This window comes from Sceloporus occidentalis, unplaced genomic scaffold (assembly GCF_023333645.1).
Source record: "Sceloporus occidentalis isolate IW3139 unplaced genomic scaffold, rSceOcc1.0.p SCAF_131, whole genome shotgun sequence".
Classification (NCBI taxonomy): domain Eukaryota; kingdom Metazoa; phylum Chordata; class Lepidosauria; order Squamata; family Phrynosomatidae; genus Sceloporus; species Sceloporus occidentalis.
The window spans coordinates 1539610-1560979 of NW_028317111.1; the positions used below are offsets into that span (position 1 = coordinate 1539610).

Below are 21370 nucleotides of genomic sequence, written 5' to 3' on the forward strand. Positions count from 1 at the left end.
AGCAGCAGAGACATACTGTGGGGGGAAGCAGAGAGGCAGGGATGTAGTGGGGTCAGGTAACGTGAGGTCATGTGTATGGTTTTGTGAGCATAGATACACACTCCTGGGCCACTATTCCTCTGCACAGTTTTTTCCAGCGGGTGTTTCCATTGACCCCTACTGGAATGGAATGCCCAATCGCTTGACCTGACATTTAAACACTGAGCGCCGATATACCGGATCCGCCGACCCGCAGAGCTGGCTATGCTGACTCTTGCTCACACGGTAGACTCCGGGCTATTGTTAAAAAGCCTGTTTTTTTTTGTGCAGTGGGAGGGAGATCTCAATTTCTGCCAAAAAAAAACAAAACATGGGCCTTCTTATACAACCAACAGTCCTTCTTGACCCCTTTTTTTGTGTATGTAGTATTTTATCAATATGGGCGTTAAGGGGTTAAAGCATTAAAAAAAAAAATCTAACTTGCTGTAGTTGAGTTTGCCTTGGACTGTGGAGCCGGTTTGAACTCTGCCTTAATGTTTGTTTTACCCATTCCCAGAGCGTCCTTATCATATATAGATATTTCCTCTCCCCTGACCCAGATGATCCCGTAATGGCGATGGGATTGCTGATAAAGGTGAATTATTACTATTATAACTTCATAGCAATGTGTCTATATTTGTTAATTATTCAGCTACAAACTAAGGGGGCTCAATGGCACCGAGGAGAGAAGAGAAGGAGAGAGAGGGGATATAAGGAATGTAAGGACGTTTTACTTTACTGAAAGGGTGGTAGATAAATAGAACAGTCTCCCAGCAGAAGTGGTAGAGGGTAATACAGTGAGAGGATTTAAACGTGCATAGGATAGGCATATGGCTCCTGAATCCAGACTAGATGGAGCCAAATGGATTTTATCTGCAGTTAAATTCTGTGTTAATATGTTAGCCATTTGGCTTATTCCACCAATATTATTCCACATAATAATGTATTATCATATAGCGCCATAATATTCCGTAGCGCTGTACAATGGGTAGACAGGACATAACATGTAGTATATAACATAACAATTTCACTTACAGAAACATCAGGTAAGGGGGGCACTGCATAAACGAACTTACAGTACATTAGTAATGAGATTCAATCATTTAACTATACAAACCTAATTTATTCTTGTACGATGGAAAGGGTCGAATCTACTGCTCCTCCGTGGTCTATTATAATACTAAATACCCAAAGGGATTTTACAAAGTACAGGAGGGACGTTTATTTCAAAGGAGGAGAAATGTTAGAACGAGAGGCCAGAATCTAAAATTAGAGGGTCAGAGGCTTAGGGAAGTTTGACTTTACTGAGAGGGTGATAGATAAGTGGAACAGCGTCCCAGCAGAGGAGGTAGAGGTTAATACAGCGATATATTTTAAACACGCGTGGGTTAGGCATATGGCTCCTGAATCTAAGACGACACCAAGGAGTGATTGCAAAATGGGTAGACTAGATGCCATCAAATTATATGTTTAGGTTAAACTTTGCATAATTCCATAAAAGCAATTGTTTAATGGTTATGACATTTATTCCGGAGCAAAAATCACCACTTCAACCAACCTCATTGAAATCACGAAAAATAAAACAAAAAACACCTTGCTCTCTTTCTTGGGCGCTGCCAATTATCTCCCCATCACTGACCGGCTTACCCACTAACTAACAGATCTAGTGGGGGGGGGGGGAATTATGCAAAACCCAATCTGCCACCTTTTGCCACAATCCTTCACCTTAACGCTGTGGGCGATTTCAAATCATGTTGCCTCTAAGGTGAGCAATAGGGCATGGAAACAGTTAAAAAAAAATGCATTAAAAGAAAAATGGATACTTTCACATTTATCCAAATGCAGATGGAGTCCATCTGAAGAGAGCCCTGAGCCCCCCAAATGCTTCAACGAAAGATTCCATCTTTAACCCCTTAAGGACAACGGGCGGTCCCTAAACCCATTGAAAACGATGCATTTTGTGCCTGTACATGTACGGGCTTTGTCATTCAGGGGGTTAAAAACAAAAAAACACACAAAGCAGGGTTAGCTCAAGCAGCAAAGCGCTGGCATAAACGTTAAAATCAGTATAACTTTATCACGAGCACCGTTACTCGCACGGCCAAAACGTTTTGGCCGTATTCCGAATCAACAAAAAAAACGCATTGTTCAAAAAAACAGGCGTGTTTTGTTTTTTTCATTTACTTTTTCCAAATGAATGTCTACTTTAACCCTTTGTTTGCCAGAAAAAAAAACACAGCCTCGTAATACAAAACCTGTATTCCCTTTCGTCTGACCCGCGTGCGCCGGTATTCCTTTTGCTTCCTCTTTTTCAGTTCAGTTTGTGCCAACTGGAGGACGTCACTCCCCGCAACACCGTCGAGAATCGCACTTTTTATCTGATTCCGCGGAGGTTTTACAGGGCGAGTCCGTCCAACGTTTGGCAGCAGCTCCACCTCTGATTCCGCTTTCTAACCCTTAGTACAGTTAGACATTGATCTAAACGTTATAACGATAGGTAATAATAGTTTCAAAGGAAGAGTATATTTCAGAAGGTCTTTAGAAGGCAAAACATTTTGGCCTATAGAGCGAAGCATAGAGTAACTATACTGGAAATACAATATATCGTCGAAGGTATGGGGCCCCCCTCTTCTAATTATTGAGTTAAGGTGTATACAATCCAGGTGTCTCCATAGACAGGCACTGGAGGTAGAATGTGTCCTTCTGAAGAGCTCGATGACTTTAGACGTGGCTCAGCCTCCAAGCAGTCACAGAGAGGGGGTGCTGAAGCGAGTAGCATGTACATATCGCCGGTCCTCTGTAGCATCGCTCACTTCCGGTTACAAACTGTATCTGGAAGCAACATCAGCACAAGCGCTGTGCCTTGAGACCTTCATGAAATGGAGGGTGGGGTGGTGGCCCAAGGTGGTCAACCTACTGCTCAATGCGCCAGTTCCATGGGAGATCTCTGATCTTTCCAACCAGCACGGCCTCTGTAGACTGCATTAGAAGAGAGAGAGCGCTGGAATATGACGCAAAGAAGCCAACAGCGGAGTGGGCAGCATGGGCGCTGCCCTGTGTCGACCCTAGGATAATTTCCAAAGGTGAATATACCGCTGGTTATTAGCATGGGTATCGCACATACATTCTAGACCATCAAACACCTCTAGAAATCTTTAGACGCGTCTTAAGAAACATAACACAAGTTTGGAACAGCCGCACAGCAGAAACACAGTGTAACACGTACAATTTAACCCTTTACTGGTAGGGATGATTATAAAATGAAAGCGTTATAGTGCATATTCTAACATTAAAAATCAAGAATGGTGAGCTTTGAATTAGAATTATGATTTTTTTTTTATGATTTTTGTATTATAATGATTTGTTTTGTTAGGTCGTGGAGATGTAGCGCTGGAACATATTGTGTTTTAATAGGAATCTTTGCACGTATTCCAAGTGTTTTCAGTAAAAAATATAGTGAAAAGGGTATGAGGTTATCAATGTGCCCTTGAGATGAATGGCAGTTCAACCATGATTAAGTTTCACTGATTTCGTACAAAGTACTATAGTGCTTGTTTTTTGACCTCGCTTTGGGAATTATCTTGTGGTTTATGCTATTCAGTGCGCTTTGAACTTCCACTGATTCCTGTTTATAACCTGGGAACTCTCCGGGTTTGGGTCCAAGAACTCCGGGAGAAGCTCCGCTTATCCGATTCTCCAGGTCAAGAACCGAATCCTCCGTGTTGCAGGAGCGGGGTCCTGACCCACCCCACACCTCGCCCATTTCCCCTTTTAATGGAAGTCTAACGGTACCGGCCCACCGATGTCGGTGGACAGTCCTGTATGGTTTCTGGTCCCAGTTCAGTTTGCCAACCTGTAGCTTGGTGCCATTGGTGATATCATGTCCAGTTCTGCATCATGGGTCCACCTCCTGTACCGGTACGTGACAAACATGTTCTAAACGTGTAGCTCCAAAGTGGAAGCTCGCAACAGAAAGTCAAAGGATTTTTTAAAAAAATAATCTTTATTATTATTTATTTTCTTTTTTTTGTTGGTACAGTTCCTGTTGAGGATCCCCCTTATATCTTATGAATGCCAGTGATGCCACCTCACTGAACTCCCTATATATATATTTATTTTGTGTATTCAGGCATTCATGTTATAACGGTGTACCACTGCTCGCGATGCCGGCTTCTGCTGACAGGGGAGAGTCACGGCTCTCATTAGACATCCTGATCTCCCACGCAGCAGCGAGATGTCCCTGTCAGTGTAAAGAAGGCAAGGTATACCAGTGTATCCTAAAAGACATCTTGCCTTGCTTTTATGGATGTACCGATACAACCATAGGGTAGCAACGGGAAAACAACTCAACATTTATAAAATGGGTATCACAGCTTAATTTCCATGACGTAAACATCCATGTCTTAAAATGGGTACATGAATAGAAAATACTAGACTTTGGCACCAGCTATGTCTTCATTTTCATGTTTGTCTTCGTGAAGAAAAAAACCTACGTATTCGACAAATATTCGGCTGTTCCAATATTCTTTTTGGACCAATATTTAATGTGTGTTCGTTTTTCGCTAAATTTTCTGCCGGTTTCTCTTAGTTTATTTGGTATTCAGTTTCAGCAGCGAAAACGCACCCTTCGTGTTCATTTTCATGTTCTCCCGAATACAAACGCGCGAGTCTAGAAAACACTAAAATCTTACAGCAACAAAAATTTTATGAAACAGAAATGGTGTATATATACAAGAAAAACAGACCCAAGCCACGCTTGACAACCTAATTGGAATCTTTCTGACTATTCATTTAAACTACAAATATATTGATGCCCACGGGGGGGGTCTGAATTGACTGAAGGGAGCCTTGACAGGGATGCAGAGCAGGACTAGGTCAGGGGGTCAAGGAAAGTTCTGGGCTTTTCTCTTATTATGCTCCTGATTGGTGTTCGTGTTTAGTGGGGTATTGCCACTGGTGTTAAAGCGTTGGTGGGAGGTTCCTGGCTTTGGCTTGTTTAATGGAACCTCGGGTGGGGGAGGGGCGTCACGCGATGCCCTCCCATAAGGTGATGCTTACGGTTCGGCCCTGGTTGGTCCTGGCAAACCTAGGGGTGTTCGGTTGTTTTTTGGGTCATTGCTGTGTTAACGCACCTTTTTTATGTTCACAGGTTGCGTGGCAATGATGTTAATAAATCGTCCGTGGCCTTTTTCATCCCCAATTGGTGTCCGTGTTTTCTTTGGGGGTTTAATTGGGTATGACGTAGCCCGTGGGTCGAGGCTGATCCCAATTTAAGCCTTTTTCTTCTTCTTCCGTTATCTTATTTTCTAGTTCCGAGCCACAGCGCAAATGTCATGTTTCATGGGGCTCCTGGTTGCCCCAACGCTAACGGCAACATCAACTTCAGCCCCGGGAGGAAGCTGAAATGTGAAGTTCTGCAGCAGTCTGGTGAAGAACAGGAAGAGCTCCATTTTTGCTAAATTCTCTCCGGCACAACTTCTCCGACCTATTACAAATAAACACAAGGAGGTTAACAGGCAGCACAGATTCCATGTCTTGCAATATGTTACCTTGGAATGCTGTCTGAGGCTCTGTCCCCTAAAGAGTAATTAAAGTGAGTACAACGCTTTATAGGTCTATACATATCACTGGTCATTTTGGTACCCTGGATTAATTTACCGCGCAGTGGCATACTGACCAAGAAGAACTTTTTGATTTTATTTCCACTGCACTCATTTTTTAAACCACCATGGAAATAGTTAATTATTAATTATTTTATTTTTAACTCTATTTGCTCTTTTCTATAGCAAATAATAGATGTTGGTGCATAACAACTTCACGTTATTAAAGTGAGTCACTCTAGTGTTGAAAAGAAAATAGGTTTATAATATATATATATATTATAATATATTATTGTGTAGACCTGTTCCAACAGGGGTGTCATAGCTTCCTCACTTGGGGGTTGTTGCTGCTTGCAGCACTCATGCTGGATAAGTCACTGGATTTAACCTGCTCCGCAACTTACACTGGGGCAGAAGATCAGATCGATGCTGAACGCTGGATGCGGACCGTAGGACCCTCTCGCAGTTAGGCATCACACGTCTCAGTTTACTGCAGCTTCCCTCGCCCTCTTCTTCCCCAGCAGAATCAGGACTAAGCTAAAACATCTAGAACCCTTCCTAGAGCTCCTGGCTGCCACGTGTCAGCAAGCCGAGGAATTGTGAAGCATAGTCACAGTACACATTTGTATGTTTAATTAAAACCCTACGTTGTAAAGCGTCTTTGTATTTCGTAAAAATACTTTTTTTATAGTTGTCTTTGGACCAGCACAGCATTAAGTCGGCCATGTGCATGAACCCAAGCTCCTGCATGCACAGAGTATCTCTTCTCCTGTGGCTGCATTATAATAGCCCTATCTGTTTTCAGATTTTTAAGCACATATTTGAAAAACATATTTGACAAAAATAAAATTTGTCAGCTACATCCAACTCACCAGCCGAAAAGGGGAGGAATGCTTCATTTTTGACAAAAATCCCTTTAGCGTCAAGGAAATGTTGAGGGTAAAACTCATCTGGTTTCTCAAAATAAGCCTTATCGTGCAGCACGGATGTCAAAAGCGGGATGACGTAAGTCCCCTAGAAAACAAAAAAATCCATTGCTTAATGTATCCTACGCTTTCATAAATTTCGAGCAAAAAAATTCAGTTCTATGACACCTCCCAAACATAACATAAAATGAAACCTCTTGATGTAAATTTTTGTGATGTCATCAGAATGTAGTCACAGAGACATAATTAACTTGAATAAATGATACACACAAGTCTGAGCCTGGAAGTTCCTAGTAAAATTAAATCGTACCAACGCTCATATTGAGCGCCCTTAGATGGGTGCTTGTTCAACAAAATGATCTCCCTTTGTTGGAAAGACTTCAGGACGTACTGTTACGTCCTAAGGACCATTTTGTTTGGCCTCATGCACAAACTGGTAAGGTAAATGAGAACAGGTGACTACTCCAAAACATTTAATCGCGAATCATGAACTAAATTACGAAAATGAAAAGCCTTTGTTTAAGCCATCCGGAGACAATGTCTTAAGTCTCTATATCGAGATGGAGCCACTTTCTTTTTGTTGATTAGTCTACTCCTTTGCATTGGGTTCCTTTAACCTGCTCAATCCAAGAGAGCTTTATCATTGTGATAGACCTGGATCTGTCTCGATATCGGGAAATCTTTGTTCATTACCTTAGGAATAAAATATCCTCTGAATGTGAAATCTTGAGAGGCCGCATGTGGGGCGTTTTCTGGTACGATGTCACCAAACCTTTGGGTTTCATGAATAACGGCGTCGGTATACGGCATTAGCTTTCTGTGTTCTACTTGAGGCTGGGCAGATCCGATTACCTTGTCTATTTCGTCCTGGACCTTTTCTATAAGTGATAAACATAAAATGTATTAAAATATTAAACAGAACAACATTGGTCGTAGTGCTTAGAATCCATTGAGCTTAGTCTGTTGACACATTTCACATCAGCATGTTTCGAGTTCAAGTGTCTCATTACTGCTAGTGTTTAGCAATTAAAGATAATAATTTGGGATGGTGTCAAGTGGGAAACCAATAGCTATTGATACATGAAAATATTTTCCTTTGGGATTATGTGCTGCATAATTAACATTTTGGGAAATGTCAACTGTCCAATCTGAGACCACTCAACTTCACTATTCATATGGGAGCTGAGACGGTGTCAAGTAAGGAGGAGATTGGCCAACAGAGAGTCAATGGATAAAGGGTCAAAACTGCGCAAGACAAAACTCTGTGGGGAATGGACAGAATTAAAACCCCACCTATATGAACCGAGGCTCAGTAATGAGCTATACTCAGGCTCAAGGGGCAAATCCAGAGAGGACCCAGGTATGATTATATATGTCAAGCCATGTCCAGATAAATTCTGGATCATAAGTGCTACCATTTTAAAATATTACACTGTCCCTATATGTTAGATTACTCCCTTTGTAGGTAATACAATGATTTACGCGCATAAAAACAAATCGCTTACTTTGAATTTCTGGGTTTTTCGCCATAAGTAGAAGACCCCAGCGAAGAGTTGTAGACGTAGTTTCCATTCCAGCTACAAACAAGTCGCTCACAAGGTTGACTAAATTGTCATTGTGGAAAAACACTTGTTGACCGGGCTTCTCCTAAAATACACAAATCATAATGTTAATATAAAATTATGATGAGAAATATTATTTAATTAAAAATTCGAAACACACAATTTGACCATAAAGGTGGTATGGTAACACACCAATGGCTTTTTTTGGCAATTTAGGGGTTTTTTTCCTATGCAGTGACATGTTCTGAGACCTAACAAACTACATACAAAATAGGTATGCCTGGATAGGGGGTCCTAACATTCTGTGTTATGTCACTGGTTGTTTCTCCCCTTTGATCAAGGGCAGGGCCACCAGGATTTATCCAGCTAAGCGGCCCAATATTAAAGTAGCCCAAAATGTATATGTCGATGTACACAATCCAGTCCTGTCCAAAGCGCACTCAAAGAAAGCCAATGCATCGAAAGCCATTGTAATACAGTTTATATAAATATAATATACAGTTTATTGAATATCAATGATATACAAATAAATATATAATATAATATAGATTATAAATTGATATAAAATAAATTATTCTAATAAAGGAATTTCACAATGTAGGTGACAGGAACCTCCTTAACGTTATGACACAATTTGGAATGTAGTACAATACCTCCTGCTGCTTGACAAGGAAGACATCAATAAGGTTCCGTTGGTCATTGACGTCCAGTTGGTCCTTGTGTCTGTGGAATGTCTTTTTAATAAAATCGCGCAGTTCCATGTTATTTTTGAAAACCGTTTTGTGACTTCCAGGGAACCAGCGTATCACCGACGGGAAAAGGTTGTACAGCTTAAGGAAGGGGTTAGAGAAATTAATTATTTAATTACTAATTAAATATATTGATAAACATCAAATACATTGGGGAAAAAATCCTTTTTTTTTTTGTTCTAAATAATCTGCTCTGCTTTTAAAATATTTATTAAGTCGAAACCGTAATCTATTAGTAGCACTTACCAGAATCATCGGACCCGCAGAAATATTTATATTTTCATGAATTAACCTCATAAGCCTCAAAAACGTGGGATCCGTGTAATCAAAGCGGTGACCGAGCAGAATGGATACAATGATGTTGGCAACAGCGCCATTTATTGTCATTGTGTTCTCAACAGGTTTTCCTAGAATAAAATAAAAAACGTAACACATTATTGATTGAGGTAAATCATAATTAAAGTAAGTAAATGCTATATTTATTATAAAAGCATATTGGGTTTATATACTGAGAAGTAGTTTTGGTGGGTTTTCGAGTAGTACCATTGTCGTTTCCAGTAGGTTTGTAAAAGATTACATTTTGACAATAACACAAACATACACTAAGACATACTGACACTGAAATAAAAGTTCTGTTCTCCTGGGCTTGCAGAGAGTTCTTGGAAATTACAATATGTCCTCCAAAATGTGAAGGATACATAGTTACCAGATCTGTCCTACACTGTGCCACCTGCAAGCCTATAGCGCGCTTATCCTGTTATTTATGTAGCCCTGTCCCACGTAATGCAGTGACTTGTTCTAGTTTGGGAATCCTTGCAGCTGATGATGTGAAACGCTCAAGAATATTAAGAGGTATAGAGAATTGAGCTTCCGGGTTCTACAAAGCCCAGAGACTTTTAGCAACAACTTTAGGTAACTCTAATTCAACAGCATGTTAATTAAGGGCCCCCAATCCTTTGGGTTGCGGCCGCTGATGTAATTATGGGGTCCCTACCTGGGTATCACCCCCGGCTTCCTTCCAGTACCTAAAAAAAGGTTGTCTTCCATGCCCCATGTGTCCTCCATGCTAAGCGACATCATATTGTGACATAGATAGAAGAGGCTCTTTTGGCTAGGCCTACATCTCTGTAATGTAAATAGGCCAACTTTTCCAGAGGCTCATTGGGGAGTCTGATTGTCTACTAGGGCCATCAAATCCCAGTAATGTAGCAAAAGAGGCAGAATAATATGTTGGTATAGGGCGTGATGATTGTGCCCATTAACCATGCATGTTAGGAAATGATTATTTCGGGGCTGTTATTAAGCAGTTTGGTCCTTAGTCACAAAAATACAATTCATAATCAGAATTGTATGGAGAAGGCAGTCATAAAAAGATGTAGTGCGACGGAATGCAGCAATTTCTAACACAAACACGCGATAATCAAGAAAAAGAAAACTAACCGTTGAAGGATCTAAACACTTCCACTAATGAGTTGGATTCTTCAATAATTTTGTCTTCTAGTAGCTTCCTTCCCATTCCAAAATCCCGTAGAGTTGTAAGAGTGAACCTCCTCATCACTTTCCAGTTTTCACCATTAGCAAAGATTACACCTGAATTTAAAAATATATAATATTAATATAATAAAAGATATAATATTTTTTTGGTCTTCCAAACCTTAACCAGAAATAATTCTTTAGCCATGCAGATTTCTCGGTAGATATGGCTCATATAACCTTGGCTTCTATCAAGGAAGTCCGCAAAGCAGGCGTACCATGTTCTTTTGATGTTTCCGATATGATTGGTATGATTGGTCTATCTGAAAGTGCGTCGCCATAGTTTAATAGAGCGTCCTTCACTGTATCGTAGCCACACAGCACAAGAATTTTTTTAGTTCCCAGCTGGACGCTGAATACCGATCCATACTCCTTAGACAGCTGAAAGATAAAAAAAAAAAAATATTACTTTGAATCATCTTTTTTAAAGTAGGGTTATTAAAATATATATTTATATACATAGTCCAATAATTCTGCAATAATTTTTTGACATTGTATAATTATATATATATATATATATATATATACACAGGTTTGAAACATCGCCCCCTAGTGATAGAATCTAAGTATTTATATTCATCTGTTTATTAACCGTGCTTTTATTCACCACCAGTCCATATGTCAGACCATAAAAAAATGTTTTATTTTCATCTGACAAGGGCATAATATAAGAAAGGTATTTAGTTTTTTTTTTTAATGGTTATTTTATATGCAGAATAATAAACTGAATTTATCAGGGCAAACTTAGAACCTATTTTAGACATTATTTTGGAATTATGACCTCGTGAAGATAAATATGTTGTTTCCTTTTGCCCATAATCAAAGTGTGCATGTTTCCAATTAACGGCAAAGGTTTTGGTCCAGGAGGAAAATTTCGGTAAACGTTTCCTTTACGGTCACAGTAGAGATTTAGCAAAAACAGGAATATCACGACAGATACGAGAATCGAGACGGGGTCGATGGCAAACATGGCTTCCGGAAATCTAGAAGGAGAAGAACGGAAAATATGTTTTAATATGTTTTACATGTAAAGTAATTCCCCGCAGCATATGCTCCCTTGTACATGCGCACTGAGATTATTTATTATTATTATTTATTGGCTTATAGAAATGGGTAAACAGGACATAGCGAGTAGACCATCAGTTTGGATTTACAGAGACAAAAAGGGAGAAGGGCACTGGGAGCTTACACTCTATTCTAGAAGATTATTATTATTATTTTTATTATTATTATTTTTGTTTAATATAGCACCATATTCCGTAGCGCTGTACAATGGGTAAACAGAACATAACAAGTAGTATGCGACATAACAATCAGGTGAGGAGGGACCCCGAGAGCTTACAATCTAAAAGATACAATCAATGCACTTTAAACCAAGGAAATCTTTTCTGACCAGTGGCAAACCGAAGAAAAGCCTCGGATCAAATATCTACACTAGAACTAATTATAATTATAATAATTTTGTAAGTAAAAAATCATTTTAACCCCTTTGTGACCAGGTCTGTCAGATATTCAAGTGGGATATTTAGAAATGCAATTCTGGGGGGTTTGGCCTCAGTTGTTGAAGATGTCTTCATGGGGATCTGTACTCGGATGACAACACCTGAGAATATTATGAATCTTTTAATTTGTAGGATTTCTGAAATCAGAGGAAACCACGACCGGGTTTTTATGTACGCTGAAAACCCGTAATTAGTACCAGATTTACTTTAGGAGGAAGGTCGAGACCACTAAGCTGAATTTATTTATTTTATTATCCATACTCTTTAATTCGTGTAATAATATCTTCTTAAATACTAGATGAACTGAGAAAAACATCAACTGCTTAATGTGTTCTGTCAATTCTTCTGAATGAAACAAAACTCTTCATCTTCACGTTCCTCTGATGAAATAGAATCCAAATTCTTCTCCGTTTCTCTTCTCTGACTCTCTCGAGAACACCTTCCATTTATTTGAAATTCTGTGAAGGGTTGTGACCATCCCAGGACCGACTTTTTACATTTTGTTGCTAAGTCCTAGGCACACTGGCTTGAGACTAGTTAACCAAAATTCTAGGGTTCTCAGAAAGGTCACAGGTTATCATAGTTATGAATAGTTATCAGGCGTAGGTTGATCATATACCATGACAATTAGATCTTCGAGGTACATTTCCCTTTTTTCAGGACCATCAGGTTTTTTATTATTTATTTTTTTGTTATTTAGGAAGCTTAGATAAACTAACAGGAGGGTAAATGCATCATTGTAGATGTGCAATATGCCCTATATAAAGTATTTATTAAAAAAAACCCAGTATAATTATTCATATGGATTGAAATGTTCACCGCCAAAAGGACTGGTATTACTAAAACAGAGAAACAGGGTGTTCAACACAAGGCAGCACAACTGAAATAGTCTGCTCTGTGAAGATACTGGAAAGCATTGGGAAGGAATGGTCAATAGATGAAAGCTACTAATGAGGTCTGGTGGTCGCCTCAAGACCTCAACTCATGAAACTCAATAAATCTTTATAGAGAGGAGGTGGCGGCCATACATGGCGGACAAGTATTTGTGAATAAGTTACCGTACCTTCATTCCCATAGGGGGTGGCAAACCATAGGTGAAAAAGAAATGCAGCCAAAGGACCCTCTACTCACAGGTAGATCAGAAAAACATTGGTAAGGGGATCTACCTTTTAAAGATGGGGGTAATTTATTATCAAACACCTGTTCTAATTACCTTGGAGGCGACTCTAGGCCTGACCCAGGGCAGCACCCCAAGCCACCCATTCCAGGGTCTTCATTATCTTCGATGCGGAGCGCCGGGATCTAACATTATATCCTGGTGCTCTTTGACTTAAAGGCACAATCCTTTTTAAAGCAGTCTATGGCGGCAGTGCCGGGTTTGGACAGCTAGCTGGGTGATCAAATATCTCTTTTCCAACCAGAGAAGCCTGGTTGCCAAATACAACTCGAAATAGTGTTTAGATGAATAATCTATATACATATAAAATGGGGTTATTTATAGCACTCTGGGGCCTTCAGCTAAAATGGATAATTTTTTTATAGCGAAATAAAATGCAAGTTTTTTTTTTGTTGCTTCCAAATTACCAAGTAACACATTAGCCACTAATGGGTTAAACCTCATCTTGCTTTAAATAACCCCATATATATATATATATATATATATATATTTTTTTTTATTATTATTATTTTTATTTTTATTTTTTTATTATGTTTTTTTAATCTAAACACTATTACATACATTTGGGTTACTGTACAGATCCAGAACATTTGGCAATATGTGGCAGATCTCTATTTAGCTGTACTGGCAGCCAATGTGTTTTTATTCTGAACACTCGCATCACACAAGGCCAATAACCATGTGAAGCAACGAGAAGACTCAAACAGCAGTGAAGGCTGCCCCTGCATAATGTACAGTACCTGTTCTACTATATAATATTACACTTACACCGCCTATGAATAGATATGATGTCATAATGTTAAAGTCTTAACAACATAATACGGTAGCACCAGGGCAAAATAAATAAACAATCAATGATTCATATAACTTACTACTGATCTTATGAAAAATTGAGCTTTTATTAACTCATTACATGTAAGCATTTCCAGGCACGAGTCCTTTGCTTGTGTCTGTGCAAAGGGTTAAATGTACTGCTAGGATTATGAACCTCTGTAGTACATAATAGGTATTGTATGTTCGTAAATATGATCCCGTGATGAGATCTGCACCATGAAGAGATATATTACCTTATTACTATACACTGATGTGGGAGAATTTCCATATTATTATTATTATTAATAATAATAATTAGCGATTTTGATGTATTATTGTATAATATATTTAATCATTTATTTAATTTGAGGATTATGGATTGATAATACAGTGTATCCTCCCAAAATATTTAATTTTGGGACTTTTAGCATGATTATGTGTTTAATGCATTATAAAAAGTCAAAGCATGTAATACATTGTTTCCATGGTCAAAATGATGATACCCTTCCCGGTACAATTAGCTGCCGATATCACTGTCCCTGGCTAAATTGACTGGATTTCTCAATTAAGTCCGGGGACATTTTTTTGTAAGCTACATATTTTACTAAGCGGCGATATTTCATAAAATAACATTTTCTTTTTTTGGGCACTTACAACAAAAAAATACTTTTTTTTCTCTTTTAAAATATTTCACCATTTGGCAATCGTACCCTACGTCTTTCTAGATTGTACGCTTGTATGTCTCAAATTTATATGGGTTTGCGTGATTTGTCCCATTTTGTACAGAGCTGTGTAAATCCATACATAAAAATAATGATAATATACTCTACCTATACCATATGCTATGTTCAATAGAACAATATTTAATATGTTAATATATATTATTCCTTGTTCGTTTAATCGGGGTTGTCTAGTCCTGTCCGTGGGTCCACAGGTTCTCCTTTTTGGGTGATCAGGCCCCCCGGTGTGCTGATGCTCAATGTGCTGGTTACAGGTGATCTCCCCAACCGGCCCACTTACTCCTCAAAAGATTCCAAGCTTGCGGTTAAGGAGTTTTTCGTTGGACTGTGGACCATACCAAGTCCGAAAGCTGCCGGCCTTAATGTTTGCTTTATTTCTGTTTCTGGCTGTATTCTGCCAGCAAATCACATAACCGTAGGATACAGAAAATACGTTAAAAAACAGATCGGGTTCAGAGACCCGACTGCTGATTTAGAGATTGGATGATTATCGAAATACCAACATTTTATCGCTACATTTTACTAAATAACTACAATGTATCGAAACATGTATGTGATATAACGATACGAATGTGTCAAGAATTACGGTAACATTAATTCAGCTACAGACTATGTCAGGGGCGTCCAACCTGCGGCCCTCCAGCTGCTGCAGGACTACATCTCCCATCCTCCTCAGCCAGCCTCTTAGCTCAAAGAGCATTATGGGAGATGTAGTCCTGCAGCAGCTGGAGGGCAGCAGGTTGGACGCCCCTGGACTATGCTATGTTTTGAACACATTACTAAAGCAATGGTTATTATACAGTGTGTAATGGTTATTTCTATTAAATATATATATAATTTATTTATTATTCTTCCACAATAATGTTGTCCCCATTATTACTTTACTGTCCCCACACGCCAACAGCCGATTTGTTTAGTGAAGAAGGGGCTTTAGTATCAGAACTAATTATAGACCAATTATTTCGATTCTGCCACCTTTTGTCACAGATCTTGGCTTTAAAGTTCTTTAAACTACATATGTACAAAAAAAATAAATGTATTAACTAAAAGCATAAGCTGTAGGTCGTCTCAAATAATGTTAGCTCTAAGGTGAGCAGTCTGGCATGAAAAAAGGTGAGATCTCTGTACCCCAAAAAGCTTATGCCCCCCTAATAAATGTATCTTGGACTAAAGACCCCGTCCAGGGCTCAACAGAGCAAGGAACAGCTTGCATGAAGGTTAAAAAACAAAAACATTGTAAAATATATATGCCGCATATAAAAAAATTTTTTTTAATGTACTTGCACTTTAACCCTTTGCTGGCCAGAATGTCTAGAAATATAGCCCACCTGTATTATCCTTAGAGAAACCCGTGAGCTCCAGTTCTATTCTCTTCCTATTTTCAGTTCTTCCTATCCCTACCTAACCACCGAGGATCGCAGCTTTTATCCGACTCTGTCCACATTCCACAGGAGCTCCACCTCTAATTCCACTTTACAACCCTCCGGTAAATTGCACATTGTTATAAATGTTAAAAAAAAAAATATATATATATATATATAGTTTTTAACAGTTTCAAATAAATAAAGAGGCACATTTCGCTTTGTATCTGCTGAATTTAGCAATATATTTAGAAACAATTCTGGAAAGCTAAATATTCAGGGAGAACCATGGAAATATACTACATTTCTGTTCATTGCTCCATCTGTGGCCCTTTGTACTAAAAACTGCGTTATAGATGCACTACCATTCACAAGTCTGGAGTCACCTCGAAATGTCCTCATTTTTGAAACAAAAGCAAATTTTGTCCATTAAAATAACATGAAATGGATCAGAAATCCAGCACAAACAGGGTTAATGCTGTAACTGACTATTGTAGCTAGAAATGCCTGATTTTTATTGAAATATCTTCATAGGCGTACAGAGACCCTTTATCACTCCCATCACTCCTGTGTTCCAATGGCCATTTATCACTCCCATCACTCCTGTGTTCCAATGGCCATTTATCACTCCCATCACTCCTGTGTTCCAATGGCCCTTTATCACTCCCATCACTCCTGTGTTCCAATGGCCCTTTATCACTCCCATCACTCATGTGTTCCAGTGGCCCTTTATCACTCCCATCACTCCTGTGTTCCAATTGCCCTTTATCACTCCCATCACTCCTGTGTTCCAATGGCCCTTTATCACTCCCATCACTCCTGTGTTCCAATGGCCCTTTATCACTCCCATCACTCCTGTGTTCCAATGGCCCTTTATCACTCCCATCACTCATGTGTTCCAGTGGCCCTTTATCACTCCCATCACTCCTGTGTTCCAATTGCCCTTTATCACTCCCATCACTCCTGTGGTCCAATGGCCCTTTATCACTCCATCACTCCTGTGTTCCAATGGCCCTTTATCACTCCCATCACTCCTGTGTTCCAATTGCTCTTTATCACTCCCATCACTCCTGTGTTCCAATGGCCCTTTATCACTCCCATCACTCCTGTGTTCCAATGGCACGTTGAGTTCACTGATCCAAGTTTAAGTTTAAAAAGATAAAACCCTTCTTACAATTATGTTACAGCTAGAAATGTCCTTGGTTTCCATGAAAACAGCTAAGTGACCCCAAACTTTTGAACGGTATTGTACACATTGGTAAACTTGGCTTATAATGGAAATGTTTTTAGACAGAAAATCGTATTTTGGGAAGAAATATCATATTTTACTCTTTGGTATTTTGGAAGACGTATAAATCATTCAACACCTGATTATTACTGAATTTATTGATTGAGAAAAATGTCATCAAACTGTAACCCTTATTGTGCCGACTTTAAATCAGAAATATCTTTGATTTCCTCACTAACATATGCTGGCACGTTGGCACAATCGACACCTGCCGGGGATAAAAATCAGCCGTGGCATTCTAAGGCCAGAGGCTGCTAAATAATTTGTAAGAGTTCAATGTCCAGAAACAATAGAGATATCCAAGGCACCACAACAATAAACAATATAGGAAAGTGGTGCAGGGTGCCGCCTTTCCTGGAAGACACCTATTGCTTTTAGACAATTATTGTTGGCTACAAGTGGTTTTTACTATGCTATATAATGCCTATGCCTGTGTATGGGAGGATGAGTATGTATGCATGTGTGAGAGGCAGTGGGTGTACATGCATGGATGTAAAGTTGCATGAAAAAGAAAGTAAACCATCTTTGAATTCAATGGTTTTACATAATAACAATCATCTGTTCCTTAGCAGGTCTAAAAATCAGGTAAATACAACCTCAGACGAACAACAACACCGTGTCATAATATGTTCAACAAAAATAAAGCCAAAATGAAGAAGCCATGCCTACCCCTTTCATATTTAAGTACCATTGCTGTATTCTTCAGGGAGGCTGTTCCATTTATCTACCACCTTCTCTGCAAAGAGACTTAGGAGATTCTACTATAAAAATACACTAGTGCTAAAAGTACTACCAAAGTAATACTTTCTGAGGGGGGGGGGCTTCCTTTCTTTGGTGATGTATCCAGTCTCATTTATCCAAGTAAAGCAATTGAGTCTGTGACGCCACTATCATACTTTCCCTTTAAATATCCACTACAATGTGAGTATTGTTATGATACCACAGCAACATTATATCATAAGAAAGAATGATATCATATAGGTGTGATGGTCAGGTGTCCAAATACTTTTGGTCATATAGTGTATTTACATTCCAGGCCTCCATTTCAAATCTTTTTATGTTTTGTTAAACTAGACTCTCCCCAGACAGGTCATCGGAGTTTTTGCACTTTTGCCTGAAGTTTGTTTTTTTTTTGTTCTCACTTTTGTGAAAACGCTTGTCAGCAGCGAAGCTGTTATACACCCTCTCCCTTCTAGATTTGTCCAATCATTAACATCAAGATAATGCAGCCATGAGACTAAAGGTGAAGCGAGTTTAGAAAGGCTGTTTGTTTCTGCACGCAACAACTGGACGGGGTGGAAAAACAGGCACAGAGGGAAGGATACAATAACGTGAAATAAAGAACAAGAACATTGTGGAATAATAATATCTCAATCTTTGAAGAAGTACTGAGTAAGCAGTATTTTAAAAATACATCTCATAGATTCGGCATTGGGGTGTGGGAAGTGGGGGAGGGGTGAGCATCAACCCCCATTATTAGGGGATCTTATGGACCCTCATTTCATTTTTTTTTTTCATTTCATCTGTATTATTGTGAATTATCCAGTTCGATACACATCGCTGAGTTCATCGTCTGTGCTGGCATTGTCTAGCTGCCCCACTTCCCCACTTTTGTGGGCAGTAGGGATCATATCAACTCCCCTGACTGCTGCAAGGTGGCTATTCTGGCAAGGTGGCCAGGTTGTTCCCCCCTCTGGATCCACCCATGCTATGTACATATATATACTTGTAATATTATATTATATATTGTCTACCTATCCAATCCATTAAAAGCATTGCATATGTATTAAATCTATTGCAATGTTTTGGTCACCATGCTGCCACTGTTGTTTTAAATAAAAATAATATGTTAGTATGTGTCAACGTATGTTAGTTTGTGTGTTTGTGCGTCTTAACTTAATATATGTTTATTCCTTGTAGGTATTATTTGTGAAATGCAACACTGATTCCCAAGCCTTGTCATGGACACTGGTTTCTGGGTAAGGACACTTGGTCTACTATGGCTTGTTTAGGCTTCCTTTGAATCTTTGGCTCTGCTCAAAAAAAAATAAATAAATAAATAATAATAATAAAAAAATCTCCAAAAAAGAAAAATATGAGGATTTAAAACCTATTATCCGTAAAGCTATTGGACAGTAACAGCTGATATTGGCGGTAGTACCTAATCTTGCACCCAGCTAAGAGTTGGCAAGCCAAACTATGGTTCAATGTAGGTAAATGTAGCCTGCATGTTATACCGTCATGTTACCATAGGCACCATGATTGTGAATCGGTTAGCGGGCAAAAAAATCTTGAGCCCATGGAAAAAATGCCCTGTTCCCTACTTGCCGGCCCTTCCTAAGGTTACTTGAGTTGATTATTTTTAATTATTAAAAGTCAGATTGGAGATAGTTTGCAATTCGATATCCTACCATGCAGCGTGACATGTAAACTTTATTGTTTAAACATTAAGCAATTTAATTTCGCAGTAAATTGAGATAAGAGAGCCGTGAAGATAAAAATTACACTCTAGACCATTTTTTTTTATATGGGTGAAATAAAATGGAAATAAAATTTTCGACTTAGCGGTGGATGCGAGAAATCAAAATAAAGTATTATTATTATTTATATACAGATGATCACTGTTATTATAATTAATATTATTAGTAATATGTATTGTTATTTTATTTTATTTATATAGCATCAACATATTACTTTTTCATATGTTCAAAGGGTCCGACAAAACTAGAACTAACAGATTCTAGATAATAAATGGCCCGTCTCGCAAGCTTTCAAGTTGAGATCGTTTAGTGAGAGTGTATAATGTTATAATTAGACTTTTTTTGTTCTTCTTCTCTGTTTAGAAGAAAGAGATCTTAGCGTTTTCTAGAAGAACTTGTCCCACCATCTATATTAGAGTATATAATCTTAGAGTATATTATTGGATCTGGCCAAATAGGTAATGCATATGGAGGAACCCTTACAGATCAATGCTACAGTGTCCTAGACCTAGAGACTGTGAGAGATTGACTAAAATACACACACACACACCTTACTATTGTTGGTTTGTGCTGGTGTGTGGTTTTGGTAACTCTGTATTAGGAGGTCACATGGCTGGACTGGCACATTGTCTAAAATAAAGCCATCTGTCCGTACCTGTTGGGTATTTCCTTTATGGATAGCAAAGAAGAAGCATCATGGTTGGGGCCTTCTTGGCTACCTTCCTATTCTATTTACTTACCTGTGCTTTTTATATTAACACTATCAATGTTGCACGTCTCTCGTTTTTTGGTTTTTTTTTAAAATCTTTTTCACCAGAAATGCCTTGGCGGTTCCTAGTCCCATGTCGAATGCTATAAGGCTTGAGGTTTTTTTGGCTGGGGTGGTGGGTCCTGACCTTTTGGCCACCAAGGAGGAAGGCCTGTAAAGCCATTGAATTCCAAAGCTTTGCTGAGGTCCCCCATGGGAAGGAAAAAATGCACATTAGTGGAATGGTAAAACAGCATTTTAACTAATAAACAGGAATACATGTATTTTAACATTTTTGGTATCTATTATGCAGTCAGCATATGTTATATACAAATATTTGGAAAAGTTCTGGAGGTTGGATTAATGACTTGCATAGACACATGGAACTTGGCCATTCAGCCCATTTTAGTCTCAAACCTCAATCAGTACCTCATAGATTCAGGAGCCATATGCCTGTCCCATTCATGGTTAAACTCCACACTGTATTAAGTTTTGGTACTTTTAAGTCTCTGACCCTCTAGTTTTAGATTATGGCCTCTTGTTCTACCATTTCACCTTTTTAGAAGTAAGCTTCAATCCTGTACTTTGTTAAATCCCTTTAATATTTAAATGCTTCTACAGACTGCACACAAGTATATAGGGAGTTGTTAATGGGTTAAAATGAACAGGCTGTATCATAGCACCCATCATTCCAAATACCAAAATAATGTCTATTTTGCTACATATGTTTTCGGTCCGTCTTCATCTTCCAGTATTCTAAACTCATAGGATCTTGAGGATAATGCATGTCCTCTGTCTTGGATCCAAGTGTTGAGATCGCAGATATTGGGCTTTGGCTTTTATCTTTTTATTTTATTTATTTTAACCAGAAAT

The 21370-nt window shown here is 38.8% G+C and overlaps 1 protein-coding gene across 1 annotated transcript; it reads right to left on the bottom strand.

The window, feature by feature from the left end:
- Window positions 1–5324: 5324 nt before the first annotated feature.
- On the bottom strand, window positions 5325–10410 carry LOC149281500 (cytochrome P450 2K1-like). The gene is made up of 7 exons (XM_089499185.1): window positions 10296–10410; window positions 9102–9262; window positions 8760–8936; window positions 8050–8191; window positions 7238–7422; window positions 6491–6632; window positions 5325–5503 (listed from the first exon to the last, which is right to left on the bottom strand). Exons 1-7 carry the CDS (start codon window positions 10408–10410, stop codon window positions 5325–5327), a joined length of 1101 nt encoding a protein of 366 aa, XP_089355311.1.
- Window positions 10411–21370: the final 10960 nt, after the last annotated feature.